We start from the raw sequence: 15,222 nt of genomic DNA, 5'->3' as shown, positions 1-15,222 counted from the left end.
TTACTCTTCGCACGTCAGCGGAAAGTAGATTTCATGGTCCTTTCAATAAAGTGATAAAAACGGTAGGTCAGCGCTGAAACAAAAAAGTTTTGCACTCGGTCCGTTAGACCATGTCCTCAGAAAATGTCTGATATCTGACCTTTCCCCATTGCCCTTTGACCTCCAATTTCACACTGGTGATGGGTTTCCTTCCCATCACACTATACATCGAATATAAGAAGCGTAGGTCGAGCCGTTGAGATTTGTGCTGCGATTCCGTATTTCCTCCTATACCTTAAGTTAAGGGGGAAATATTTCCCCTCCATTAACACATCTTGACCTTTGACCCTTGACCCCCCAAATTCGACATCCTGAGTGCTTTTCGCATCTGTCTTCGTCAGCTGAGACAAAAAAATTGGGATGTATTTTTTTAGGGCACTGAAATTAAAGGAGGGTCCGGACCCCCCCGGACACCCCCCCTAGATCCGCCTCTGCTATTACCCCACCCATATTCTCATTTGAGCCTCAGCTGTTCAAATTCATTAGCAAGAACGCGACAGCGTCATTCAATTAATTTCCCCATCTGAAAGATTAAATGCAAGCTAATGAATATATTGACCAAAATTTTTGCGAAGAGAAAATCCTGCTGTACATGTATGAGGACTCGTATGAATAACAGACGAGGGGGACAGAGTCTTCTTTGGTAAAGGTACGGTAACTACTCCTCTACTGGAATTGTCTCGTGAAGGCGATGAATCGACTGGTAGTTTCGTTTCCCAATGTCTTGCCGTGTAGTCGGCTCGCGTACCGTTAATATAAAGGTACCGTACCGTACCGTACCGTAGATATAAAGGTTTCATCCTGCCGCCACGCGCCACAGGACAGAAATACATGTATAAATGCATTGCTGCTGACCAAACGACAATGACAAGCACACACGTACGTACGCCAACGCGCGCGCGCGAGCACGCATGGTAAAAAGAAATCAAAATAGATACAGCGGTTCTTTTTTCTGTAAATAGTCGGTTTATTTTACCGAATAAAATTATTACAAAATCAAGTCTGTGTATATTATAGTTTGTCGATATATTTTTTCCACTTGATATCCGTCGATTTGACACGGATATGGCCAGTCGTTACGTGAAGAGTAACTACAGATGAAGAAGAAAGAGAAGCAGAAGAATTAAACGAAAACACAAACGCACTCAACGGAAGCGAACACACTCTAGGTTGTATGTCACGCGACATGTACGCGCAACTCCATGTGCCCAGTGGTAGAACCCAACAAGTAGAAAACTTTCCATATTCACGCACCGCGAAACCAAACCAATGTACGAGTAGGACAGTAAGCTAGAACATTAGTAGAACACGCAGCCGGCTCCACGCAGCAAACAGCGCTACACGTGTGGACCTGCTAACGTGTACGACTAATGCATTGTTGATCTTAGTCTTCACTATCTATACTCACATACAGATTAACCGCACATGAAACCCTTGGAGCGATGCCAGCATGTTGCCGGTAGGGGGAGCTAGTCATCGCGCGAATTAGATATTCAACAGAACGGAGGGCTGTCAGTGTCTCTGCACAAACCTGAACGCGATCGCTGTGAAAATCAGGGACGTGTTAAAAAAGAGAAGCATCAAAACCGTAAACGAACACAGAGCTTGCACACGGGGACCGCGTGTAGGGAGCAACACGGAGGTTGGGGGAGAGAGAGGGGAGGAGGGTGTGTGGACACTATAGCATATTGGTTGGCTTTCATAGCACCCGGTGAATCTAGCACTCCCTTGCCTCCTACCACGAACATGAGTCATGCACACGATAAAATTCGGTTCCGGCACGTGCTGCCACCTGCAAGTCCTTATTACGTATTTGCACCGTTTTTTTAGAAATACAATTGCCTACAGCGTCAGACTCTCGTAAGCTCTTACATGCTCCGCCTCTCTCAAAATAGGATGCATTGAGTCTATTATTGATCACGTGCCTACTAAATATTCACCAAACACAGCGTCGAATAACTTACGAATCTGAAACGCAAATCGAGGTAAAACGTCTTTTGGGTCTTTATCGAGAAATCGGATCCCAGGGTTAACGTCTGCCTTTTTCTTTACCCAATCAACAGAACTACGTCTACATGTTGAAGAAACCCACAAGAAAATTGCAATGGCTACCGAAACGAACGCAGCAAATGTCGAGCACGCACAAACAAACGCTAATGCTACGCGATTGCGATACTTGCGACGTGGCGATTCCTCCCCCTCCTCCTCCTCATCGTCGTGATTAGCCCAGACAGCCGACTCATTGAAGTTCAATGCTGTCTGGAAACGCGCGCAAAACAAAGAAGACAATTCCCCCCGCACGCGCACGCTCCACACAGGGGAAGCAAGGCACGTCGCAGGCACACAATGTCGAGTCGACACGAAAACAAGTGTTAGTGAAATCGCACGAAGGTTTCGCCGATGTGATCTTGCTGCACAGCCGCACGCCTCACCTCCGCCAGAGGGAAAACACGCGCAACAGTCAAACAACGAGCTATGATCCACGACGAGCTATGATCCACACAGCGGCAATGGCGGCGGCGGCTACAGTGGCGCTCGAACGAAAGGCCGGGACTATATTACAAAAAACGAGTCTGCATGGCAGACCACTCATCACCTTGCAAACGAAGAGCGAAACCTAATCCACACTACCGTGGATTAGCAACAGAAGACAGGAAGGACCGGGGGATGGGCCGGGGGAGGGGCCAGGGGAGGGGCGGGGCAGAGACGGGAAGGGGCTGGGGAAGGGGCCGGGAGCAGAGCCGGGGACGGGCGATTATGACGGCACGTCGTCAATGCGTGCTCAGTTGATTAGAAGACACCGCGCGCACGGCATTAGGGAGGAGGGAGAATTGCGGAGTTCGTTAGATATTGCGACTTGCAGCAAGAGCATCTGAACACCTATGCTAATTGTGGAAAAAACATCAGCGAGAGAAACAACTCATTCACTATTTACAACAGGTCAGGTAACACTCATGTGAACAGCAGAGCTAATAATATATATGCCAGGTTAATACGAGAATGGTCAATTCCTTTTAGAGGGGACCCATTTTAGTTATTCCACTTTTAACTTTTATAGCAAAAAACAGTTTCTAATTCACATTTTGTTACACCATAGCTGTCATATATATTACACTGCAGCACCTCCCACATTCCTTCCAGCCGTCACCATCACTAACGACGCATCACCAAATACTTCGGATGTCAGATAATAGATTGCGGTAGCTATTGCAAATACTTAGCCGTGTGAAGGAGGGTCGTGCGACTGACTGTGCACCTCAGAAGAAACCACCAACCACAAGCCATCCACCTTCCTAGTGCATAACGATTAACACTGCATAGTCGTGCGCGGGGTCTCGGACCATTGGTCAAGGTTTAAAGCTAGTGGCATGACCACGAGATCAGCAACAGACTCCGTATATGCGTGACACATTATTATATAATCTGATCAGGTTCTTCTTCTGGGAGGAGGTCGAGGTGGAAAATTCGTCTGCACCCACTAATACCTAGAAATCGCATCCACTCCCATTTCTGATGGCTACTCTGAATAAGAAAACCGCCTAACCTAGGTTGAGACGGGAGCACGACACACCACTACAAACCGAGTCAGTGACAACCAGTGTTGACCGCCCACTGATGCGTAGACTACATGCTTCGCTACCCTCTCCCCCACAACATCCACGCACACAAGGTAACGCCAGTCAGACGTATCCGTTGTCACGACGATGCATCATCCGACAGGTAACCAGTGGGGAGGCTTCCGCGTTGAAACCCCCCCGCCCCTCTCTACGAGAAAAATCTCAATTATATTTCATTTTGTTCATTTTTGATTTTTAACTGAAAAAAGCGAGTTCTCGTCCGTGCGTTACCATGACAACTGCTGCCGCCACTGCCGCCGTGATGACAGGATTAGTGAGATTAGTACCATGAGTTAGTGCAGTGAGCACGACTAGGTTAGAGGTGAGGCTGAACTAAGTAGAGGGAGAGATGGGGAAGGGGGAGGGAGCTAGCCAGCCTCCCAGCGGCCACTGGCCGGTGACATCTCACCTGTCACCATTCACGTTAATTAGAGATGCATAACCTAGCAACGGAACAGTGATCCACGAGTGCCGTCACTGCAGCCAATGGCGTCCGGGCGTCTGCAGCTCTTCGGAGAAAAATGTCGTCGAACGTCGGCATGCGGTGGTGCCATTTCGTACGTGAATTAAGTCGCTTGCTTCTTTCCAAGCGAGAGTTGGTAGACAGTTTATATCCCAACTGCAAAGAAAGAAGAGATGGGCATTGGAGGTGTGCTAGAGAGAGTTGCCTCTATAAACACTGTGATTCATGGAACTTTCTTATAACAGGCAGTGGGGTATACGGTACACGCACACATGCATGTACATTGCAACATAATAATATAATGTGCGGACTAACTCCGCATGATTTTACATTTCATCTTGAATAATTTCACGAGTTTTAAACTAACTGCAGCTTACATTAACATAGCCGTTATTCAATTCTGCCTGGGGTAAATCATTGCCAAGTTACGTAATTTAAATTATTGCAGTTACATTATATTAGATTGAGTTACTTTTACGAAAATTCCTGACGAGTAGGGAAATTCTGTACACACATACACGGACGCACGCACCCAGTGAAAAAAATACACGGGGGCTCGGGGCAATTTAGCCCCCGAAATGCCAAAAAGAGCCCCCGGAAATTTGCATAGAGTTCAATGCAAACCAAATTTTAGAGTGCTATTTTCATGCACGCGAGCTTGAAAAGTAGCCTCTGAAAAATAAATAATATTTTTTTCCCTGACGCACGCACGCACGCACGCACGCACGCACGCACACACACACACACACACACACGTGTGACAAGTCAGGCCATGAAAATTGGTTCCATAAAAATATCAGCATCACCATTCCCCTATATGCACGTTCACGATCATCACGGATATACACGACCTAAAGATACATGTATACACGCACCACATGCACGCACGCATCCATGCACGAACGCAGGTCGGGAAGTGTCAGCAAATTAAATTACGTGTGCATGTGCGCGTATGCAAATTGCTCTTAACAGACCTGCACGTATTTACACAGCAAGGCATTAGCAACCAGCCCCTCCCACATACTACACGCAACTCACCGCAGCCACATAGATATTTCTAACACTATTCACACACAAAAAGAGAAAACCTCAGACATTCAAAGTAAACTCACATTTCCAGAATAGCAGCCACCCTATTTGATTCGCGTAGTTCATTCGAAATTACCATCCAGAGATTATTTACAAAATCTTACCATGCCGAGCACCTACTCCCCCCTAAAAGAACTCTTCTAAAAAGCATTTGCAAGGAATTCCTATATCTTCGAGCATTCGTTCCGATCACTGCGCCACCACTATTCACTCTCGGGTAATTACATTGGCATACAATCCCGAAATCAAAGGCCGCTGCCTGAATGCCGTATTCTAGACCATTACATCAACAGCAGGGACTCATTTAACGCGCGCAGAAAGCTAAGATTTAAAATCGCCGGCACGCGAGTTGGGCGACATTTTTCATTATCGAGCGCACGCGCTCCGGTACTAGTTATACCGCTAACCCGCGTACGCATCTCAGAGATGCCGTGATGATGCTGAAAGCACAACGCCGCTAATTATTTGCTCACTGTGTAGTGGGGGAGATGTCAACTCACAAAAGTGTGCCCCCACTTGGCTCCCCACTCGGTTCACATGCGCGGCCAAATTGTGCAATGCCAATAGATCAATATATTCCCTAACAAATAAAGATCAGAAGCAGTCGTACAGCACCCCAATATTTTCTGTCCGCATCACCCCCTACGGCACAATGAGTAATTGAATTTCCCAAATGGAGTAACCTGACATCTCACCAGGGGGCAGCATAATTACCATCAGTTTCAGTTTTTCCCAAACAGCAGCGAGACAGACCCTGCATGCGGATCACCCAGGGAGGGAAAACACTCTGCACTGATGTGAACATTTGTTGGCAGTGGGCATGCACGCTCGCACGCACGCACGCGCAAGCATTTAGCGCATGCAGTCGTTCTTCCTAACACAGCCTGCCCGTACTAACCCGTCTCTCTACGCACCATCGGTGCATTTTAACGATGCAGGCACGTGACATTCCAGTGCAGACCGACTACACAACAACAGCAGCAACACACCGATTAACAACCACCTCCACATCCGCCGCATTTTTTCTGACTTTTCACTCTTTTTTTTCCTACATGAAGAATCCTACAGGGATATCCTAAAGGGGGCTGGATGGGGAAGGGGAGAGTTGACACACAGCACACGCACTTCTAACGTCGCAAAGAAAGATGCCTCGCCGATCTTACAGAAAAGATGTAAACACACTTTTGGCAGACTGCCATCAAACTATTCCAGGCCAGCTCAATTGCCAGCTACGCACAGTAGAACCAGTCTGTGCACTGTCATGTCATATCCTAGCACTACCAGTGTAGCTTCCCAGCCCTGGAGCGAAGGGGCTACACCAGTAATGCTAGTTATAACCATGCACTGAGGCACAAGCAGGCCGTAGTGTAACTCTGCACACAAGCTAGTCTACACATTGTAGGAGCAGTAACTACTCTAGCTCTAGAGCTATAGCCCTTCGCTCTAGTCTCTAGAGCTATAACTAGACATCCCATAGCTGCCGATGTTAGTCATCTGACCCCCCCCCCCCCCCCCCCCCCCGCAACATTTTGCCTACCGAGTCAGTAACCCATTATAACCGGTCGGTAATAATCTGCAGTCTAGGACTGCGATAAATTTTTCAATGATTAGTTATTCGACTCACAGATAAATACAACTAGTTGGGTTATGAACGTCAGTTTTTTTGGCACAACCTACCTATGCACCACTAAAACTTGAGGTCAGGTTACTGCAAGCAAAACAACTTTTAACGGTGGTCAGCCCTTTGGACGAACACAATCAGGCTCAGGACCTAGCAAATTCAATTGTGAGATAGAGATGATCGATAGGGAACTTGTTTGCGAATCCGCCAGTTTGTTGTCATCCCCCACCTGCTCCCACTCATACAAAACAAGTGCCGCAGAGTGACAGCGCTCATCTAACGTCTACTGCGGTGACTCTGTGGTGGAGTGGTGGGATTCTAGTAAACCCTGTTAGTCCCAAATGTGTTCACATACACGCCGAAACAGTGGAATGCACAGGGATGGTATCAGGAACCTTCTCAAAAGAATGTTCGTTGGGATCGTTATGAAAGTTGCCACGAGATGGCGCGTACGTTTAAGTGTCTTCAGATTAAAGATGGAAGCTCCCATCATACGTAGTAGCAACAACTATTTGCAAGACAGAATAGGTAAGCACTCATCCATTTACCTACGCAAGCCTACAGGCTGCAATAGAGAGCTGCCACCTGTAACCAATTAACACAGGCAAAAACTCCACAGTACCACCCACACATGCACTGGCAGTAGCCACTGGCAGTGGCATACGTTACATGTAACATACTGACAGTACAGAATGCCATAGAAATTATAAGATTTAAGGAGCATAAACCTTCTTTAACCAAATTTAGCTTTTGAAATTTCACTGTGACATTGTAGCCTCATACATCCAGGCATGTATAGATTCTACTAGCAAACCCGGCAGTCAAATTCTTTCTAACAGACAGTCAACAAATCCATGTTTAACCCTCCTCTTGAGGGTCAAAAGGTTATCTGACACTTACTCTTCGCATGTCAGCAGAAAGTAGATTTCATGGTCCTTTCAATAATGCCATAAAAATGCTAGGTCACCGCTGAAACAAAAAAGTTTTTCAATCGCTCCGTCAGACCATGTCCTCAGAAAATGTCTAAAATCTGCCCTGTGCCCATTGACCTTTGACCTGTGACCTCCAATTTCGGCACAGTGATGGCTTTTCCTACCATGATGCTATACACCAACTATCACGAGCCTAGGTCGAGCCGTTTAGATTTGTGCCGCAATTCTGCATTTCCTCCCTATACCTTAAGTTAAGGAGTGAATGTTCCCCCTTCTTTTACACCTCTTGACCTTTGACCTTTGACCCCCAGCTTCGACATCCCAACTCGTTTTCGGATTACCCCCCCACGTCCCGAATACCGTGACCGTACGTCGAGTGGTTAAGATTTGTGCCCAACTGTTGACAGACGGACGGACGCTCGCACGGACGGACGGACGGACGGACGGACGATCATGCGATTCTACAAGCTGCATCTGACTATGTCAGATGAGCTAACAACCAACTGTCTAGTTTGTGAGCGTGATCAATCATGCCTCCATACTAACACGTGCTTCCCGTTGTTCATGCTTGTACGTACAACTGTAAGGTGTCGATAGCAAATTATACAGTATGCTGATGAAGGCGGCATAGCATTTGACCTTGATAACTTGTTCGATTGTTTGCTCACTCACTGACGCAAGAATACTTATTCACTTTTAAACAAACACTAGCCCAACTACTTGCTGATACACTTACAATTACATATGTGATTTTGTATCCCCAAATTAGTCCCACGCTTCCTCTTGACTTTTCCTAACACTCATCTGCACTTTTCGTTTGAATTCACCATTGTAGTCTTCCCGCCATTCCTTCTGCAATTGTAAAAACAAAAAGCACCATATCAGCATGCATGCATCAGTCTGTTATCTGACATTATACCGTAACTGTCCAATATTGACAAATAGAATAAACATGAATACCATCACTGCTTAACCAACAGCATATTGACCACTACATCAATATTCTTAGGGGCACTACTGCCACCTGTAGGCCATAATTAGCATTACCGACTGCTCTCAATATACTGAATTGTGAGTAAGTTTACAGCCATTCAGTAAAACGATCGAACAGGTTAACGCAGTTTTGACAGGTGAGCACATTACAGATACATCAGGCTTTGGAGACTTGTTATGGTACCTAGCTAACCACAAGGGTGCGAATGGGGTGGGGAGAATCGTTACTAAACATTATTTTTAGAAAATACTATCACGTTACCGACTGTCTACACTCTGCCTGTCAACCACACAAGGCAGACAGGTTAATTTAAGCGAGTGGTAAAGTTCACCGTGGTCACTCCTTTAGTAGTCAGCATCCCGCGGACGACACGAAGGACCAGACGCCACGTCCGCGGGGACGGCGCGAGCGAGGTGACCGTGTCCGCGGGGACGGCGCGAGCCAGGTGACCGTATCCGCGGGGATGGCGCGAACGAGGTGATCGCCTCCATGCCACGCCACGCTTGCTCGCACTCACCGCTGAGTCGACGTTCGCCGGTGACTCGTCGTTCGGGTCGGCTAGCATAGAGATGACGCTGATCATGATCGTCTCGACGGTGTGGATCGGCAGCCAGCGCTCGGACGCCTTCTCGTAGCCATACTTGTCGTCGCCTGGCTCGTGCAGGATCGATATGCACACATCTCCGTTCTTCTCAACTACGAAGGATGAAACGGCATTACAGAACGAATGTTCACACATCTCCGTTTTTTCTCAACTACGGAGGATGAAACGGCATTACAGAACGAATGTTCACACATCTCCATTTTCCTCAACTAATGCAACTTGCAACAGGAAACCACATTTGAGAATGAGAATCTTAATTATGGGTGCACTGGAACTATCCGGCCGGATCCCCAATTTTTCAAAGATCCGGTTCCGGCCCGAAAGATCAGTCACTGAATGTAGTTGAGCGTCAATAGAGTCAACTTGCTGACAATATAGTGTTAACAACTTCCCACTATTCTGCCCAGAAAACGTTTGCCACTTGAAGTTGAACATCGGCTAACTAACTGAACTGAACCTAACTGATGTTAGGTGATTCCCGAGATTTTCTTTTAAAATAAAATACTCTTAGAGCCACAGGAATGGCATCTGTTTGTTAGTTGAAAATAATCGACTAAAACCAGGGATATTGCAACATGCAGGTTTTGCCACACAATTCGCTCGCGAATAAGATGCCAGAATTATGCACTGTAAGTGTATTAAAGCAGATGATTCATACACCTAACAACCATCCTGTAATTAGAACTTTGTAGCATTGAGAACAATGAGAACAATGTAGAATATGAACATGTATATAATGAGAACATGAGAACATGTGACATAATGAGAACATGTAGAACAATGAGCATTGTCCTAATCGCCTGAGTCACACAGGGTTTTCATTATCTTTTATAGTAACAGGCCGAAATGCTTTTGCAACAGGCCGTGGGGGAGTGCGGGCGGGGGGTTTGGGGGTACCCACCCAATTTTTTTTTTTAAACCTAGATGCTCTGAGATGCAATCTGGTGTATTCTGAGCTGCAGTAAACAGACACATTTGGATTACAGTATGGTCCTTTTTCCCAATTTGGTTTCTCCTGGTACATTCAGAGTTCACCAAAAGTTTCAAAATTATGACGATTTAGTAATTATAAGAGTTAAACAATTAAGTACGTAAATAGCGTTACTCAAAAACAAAACAATACTTCTTGTGCACATAACATCAAGAGCGTATAAAGAAGGAGAGCGTACAACGGTAAAATGCTGAAACCATGCTGCAGTATTAGTCGAATTAATAAACTTTTCCCGTTTTATTTTGACGATCCTTTGCAGTATTATTGATTAGCTGTCTTACCTTGTTCATATAAAACAAACCGCATGTCCCTACGATGCCCCTACGCTGAGATAATGAGCGGTGAAAATCTGGAGTCGGATCTCGAGTCGGTGTTCAGCGAAAATACCAGATTTTCACCGCTCATTATCTCAGCGTAGGGGCATCGTAGGGACATGCGGTTTGTTTTATATGAACAAGGTAAGACAGCTAATCAATAATACTGCAAAGGATCGTCAAAATAAAACGGGATAAGTTTATTAATTCGACTAATACTGCAGCATGGTTTCAGCATTTTACCGTTGTACGCTCTCCTTCTTTATCTGCTCTTGATAACATGCATACAAATATACTCAACTGATTTATTAGTAGTAGCTCATAAAACACTTTCACTTTGGAGAATAATTAGAGCAAACTAAATGCAAATAAATTATTATCATTATTATTTAAAAAAATAATATACTTGAGCCAATTGTAACCGGCCGAAACAGCAGAGCAGACGGTCAATTCGGCCGGTGGCCGGTTCCTAATGAGAACACTTCAACACTGGATGTGCCTGCTAATAATATTTCGTTCAGGCCGAGTGAGTTTGCGCAATACTGGTCCAATTAAAACTGTCAAGTGTATTCCCAGCTTAAGTTCCGGTTCCGGCCAGGTAGTTCCAGCCGGAACTTTTTTCAAGTTCCGCCTGGTTCTGGTTCCGGCCAGAACTTAAAAAGTTGGATCCGGTGCACCCCTAATTTTAATGACAGTTTGTGAACAGACAGAGAAGGAAGACTCAGGTGTGGGCACATAGATGCAGACCTGTGCACGTAGGCCTGCCATAAGGTGTACTTATATAGCATGTGCACACATTCCAGTTCAACTCAACTAGGAGGCAAACAAGAACACCAGCATTCGAAAACGAGAATTTTTATGCAGCGGCAGGGGTTTGCGAATACACCCCGATACAGAAAATTTAGGTATGAACGTCTGGAAGCATGCATCGTATGCTCGCATGCTATCGATACGTGCACGGATGTGTGCGTGCACGTGTGCGTGCATACGCACATGTTGGTGTGAGCATTGACCAGTGTAAATGCATCGATGTGAAGGTATTTTGATCTATTAAACAACCGTACAAGCCCTCTGTAAAAACCAGTTTATGCACTCACTGTTTGGATGCCATATGTCCGATATAAACTTTAACTTTGGCGGCCTGAGAGGATATTCCCTTGGAAAATAGAGATGTGCCTTAAAGAATCCACCCTCACTGAAAAGCACAATAATAAAATCATATTAATTGATGCATAGCAATACTATACTGATCAGGAGTAGATAATAGGGAGGGAAGGAGTGTGACTTCAATAAACAAGGGAAATTCATCATTTACTAGCCTTATAATACCTACGATTTACTACGACGTAACTCATCAACCTTAGAGCCTCAAATCGTACACAGGTACTTCGCCTCAGCATCGTGCGAAATTCGTTTCCTTCGTATACACCCGCAAATCCGGAGATAACAGACTAAAACGTACCGACACGATTTTCCATTCTGGTGATGCCACCAACTCGATGCGTTTTCCGCCGAAATTAAAGCAAAAGGCAGCGCTATCTACCACTCTTGCTCACACGCGAGGCGTGGGCTTGCAGGGAGATTGGACAATCGACAGCAACACTCGGCGAAAATAACCTTTGACCGGCCGCATACAGCTACATACCGGCATACGCATACAGCTGGTATGCCCCCACCACAGCATGCCCACCGCAAATCTCCCTGCGACCACGCCGGCTCAATTTCTTGTAACAGGTTATACTTAGTTTTAATTACAGCAAGTATTGTGATACATAGTAAGTTCCATGATAGGCGAAGAAAGGTTGCGTGTTTTAAACATCCAACCAGTTTGCGAATTGCTGTGAGGCTAGTCTCTGAAACGCCATACCAGCAAACCGCCTGAGTGATGTCACTCAGGGGTTCCCTCCACAGAAAAATAGGGACGCTGTTGTAACCGCTATCCTGGGTTTGGGTTACATTATTGTATCTATACTATAAAAGGGAACAGCCCATTTTTTGTTAGCTATGTTCTCTAATCTGCTCGCGATGATTTCAAACTGCTTGACTGTAAACGATGCATTACCACCGCATACAGTAATATTGGCGCACTTTTTCAACGATAGAAACACGATAAGTTGAATTTAAAGCCGTTTTATTTAACACTGGTGTACCGGTACCATACCGGTATATCGATCGAGCGTCCACTACCCGTACGAATGTAGTACGTTGTTTGCACAGCTTGCGCTGTGGAGGCTATGTTCTCGGAATCTGCTCGCATGATTTAAAATTGCGACTCGTAAACGATGCATTACCACTCATACAGTAATATTGGCGCACTTTTTCAACGATGAAAACACGAAAGTTGAATTTAAAGCCATTTTATTTAACACTCGTGTTACCGATACCATACCGGTATATCGATCGACGTCACTACCGTACGAATGTAGTACGTGTTGTTGACAGCTTTGCGCTTGGAGCTATGTTCTCTGAATCTGCTCGCATGTTTAAATTGCGTCGACTGTAAACGATGCATTACCACTCATAGGGTAACCGCGCACTTTTGCAATGATGAAAGACAGGATAAAGTCAATTCGAAGCGTTTTTTATTAACAGCTGAGCTAAAATGCATACCGGTGTATTGAAGCGACTACGATTAACCCATGTAGTATACGCGTCGTTGCCAGCTTCCGCGGCTGTGGCGCATTGGTAGCACCATCGGGTAGCACGCTTTCCTCATACGTTAGGGGGTCCGTGAGTTTGAAAACTCGACAGTCGCGGAAATAAAAAAAAACATTTATTTCTCGCCCAGGCGCGCAACTTCTTTTCTTCATCCTAAATATATATGCATATTTAAAATATATTATTTAAAATGTATACTTAAAAGGGAAACAGCGAATTTTTATTAGCTAAGTTATTTTAAGTTAAGGAATTCCTTCTCATTGGGACTCCCCTGGCGATATATGTCAATATCACCGACAATGTGCACTTTTTTGGAAGGGTCTATCGGACTCGACTCTAACTGTCAACGAAGCTTCCATTCCCTGTGGATTTCTTGAATTCCCTTAATTACCGCAAGCGCTTACCACCACACAAACGTCACTCTTAAACTTGCTCCCCATCATTGTCCTCAGATCTTAGGACCACCAACATCACCAGTGGAACACGTTATCGACTCACAGGCCTGTGCATGCCAACGTCATAGACGTCGTCATCCCACATGGACTAGCAACTGGGCAAACCGTATTCATACCACGCATATCACTCATCCCTTCAGCATCAGATCTTCCATTTCAATTTAAAGACTGCAATCCTATCCGGCTTTGATATGCTATGACAATAAACAAAGGCCCAACGACAGATTTTCACTACCTTAGGCTTGGACCTGACCACACCTGTTTTCTCCCATGGCATGCCTCTATGTTGCCCTCTCGACAAGTAGGCAAACCCACGGCGGAGTTTATTCACACACAGACACAAAGACCAAAAAACATACTCTTACGAAGACGCCCTTAATCCTTAGGTGAGCTACACACTACATATACTCATTCAATATTCCAACCGTCCGAAGACGGGTACTTTGCTAGTCTACATTATAACCATACAGTCAATGAAATGTCGAATGACACTGGTAGCTCACCACAAAAAGCGACACAAATGACTTGAGGTAAGAAGAAGTCAGTTTTAATTGAGCAACCATCGACGTACAATTATTAGAACCGATTGCCATCTGTTTATACAGACATACATAATTTATAAACCGAACATGAATCACAATTTGTGACCATAGATGGCGCTACACCCACTTCTGTAACGATGGCATTCGAAATAAATAGGTATATGCTGCGCGTTCCGACATGGTTTTGTAAATCTTTACTCTAATATAGACGTTTTATCAGGCAGGGTGGAGAGGAATAGCCAATTTTGCATTAAAGATATATGTCAATGAGAATCTTGATAAAAACGAACCCAGACGATGTGTGACACCACAGACGGTTCTGATGTTTTTTACTATAATACTGCTAAATACATTGCCAACCCGTTACCTAGTTTGATATTTTTTTTATAATATGCAAATACCCCCTAGCCCTTATTCTTCAGATACCAACAAAATGAGCAAAATCTAGTTGAACCTACTGACTAAATGGCAATTTTCCACTTTTTCCAAAAAATTGCCGTGGCTCCGAAAGTTACGCCGACTTGTGCGTGCTCCAAAAGTAGACGTTGCTCATAATGGGGAGCATCGGCCGGGTGTAACACTACCCCAATGTGTCAGACCACTGTGGGCGGTCAGCCAGACGGGTCCTGAGTTCGTGCGCTGACCGGAACCAAATGTTACGTGACGGGGACACGAGACGGACGACGTACGACGGACGACGACCCATGGACAATAGCCCTCAGCTCTGGACGCATGTCCAAGCGTGAAGCTAAAAATGGAATGGTTTTCGTGTTAACACTGCTACGTCACGAAGTTTCCTAGACCGCAAGTAATGTATAGTTTGGTGATTATTGTAGTACAAATAAATGAACTATGGAAAATACAATCTAGCGTTTCCTGTTTACTTTTCCCCGATGCCTTATA

At 45.2% G+C, this 15,222-nt stretch overlaps 1 protein-coding gene across 1 annotated transcript in view; it reads right to left on the bottom strand.

Annotated features, from left to right (window-relative positions):
• Positions 1-982: 982 nt before the first annotated feature.
• The window catches only part of LOC106816408 (ubiquitin-conjugating enzyme E2 G1), a 19,519-nt gene continuing 5,279 nt past the window's right edge, over positions 983-15,222 (bottom strand). The window contains exons 3-6 of the mRNA XM_014821012.1: positions 11,762-11,859; positions 9,273-9,451; positions 8,498-8,613; positions 983-4,275 (exon numbers count right to left, since the gene is read on the bottom strand). Of these exons, the coding sequence (XP_014676498.1) occupies positions 8,527-8,613; positions 9,273-9,451; positions 11,762-11,859 (364 nt within the window). The 3' untranslated portion in view covers positions 983-4,275; positions 8,498-8,526. The remainder of the gene's footprint in view (positions 4,276-8,497; positions 8,614-9,272; positions 9,452-11,761; positions 11,860-15,222) is intronic.

The sequence above is a fragment of the Priapulus caudatus genome, unplaced genomic scaffold (genome assembly GCF_000485595.1).
Source record: "Priapulus caudatus unplaced genomic scaffold, Priapulus_caudatus-5.0.1 Scaffold1370, whole genome shotgun sequence".
In the NCBI taxonomy this organism is placed as follows: Eukaryota; Metazoa; Priapulida; class Priapulimorpha; order Priapulimorphida; family Priapulidae; genus Priapulus; species Priapulus caudatus.
The sequence above is the reverse complement of the archived record's forward strand: the minus strand, read 5'-3'. Positions and strand labels throughout refer to the sequence as shown.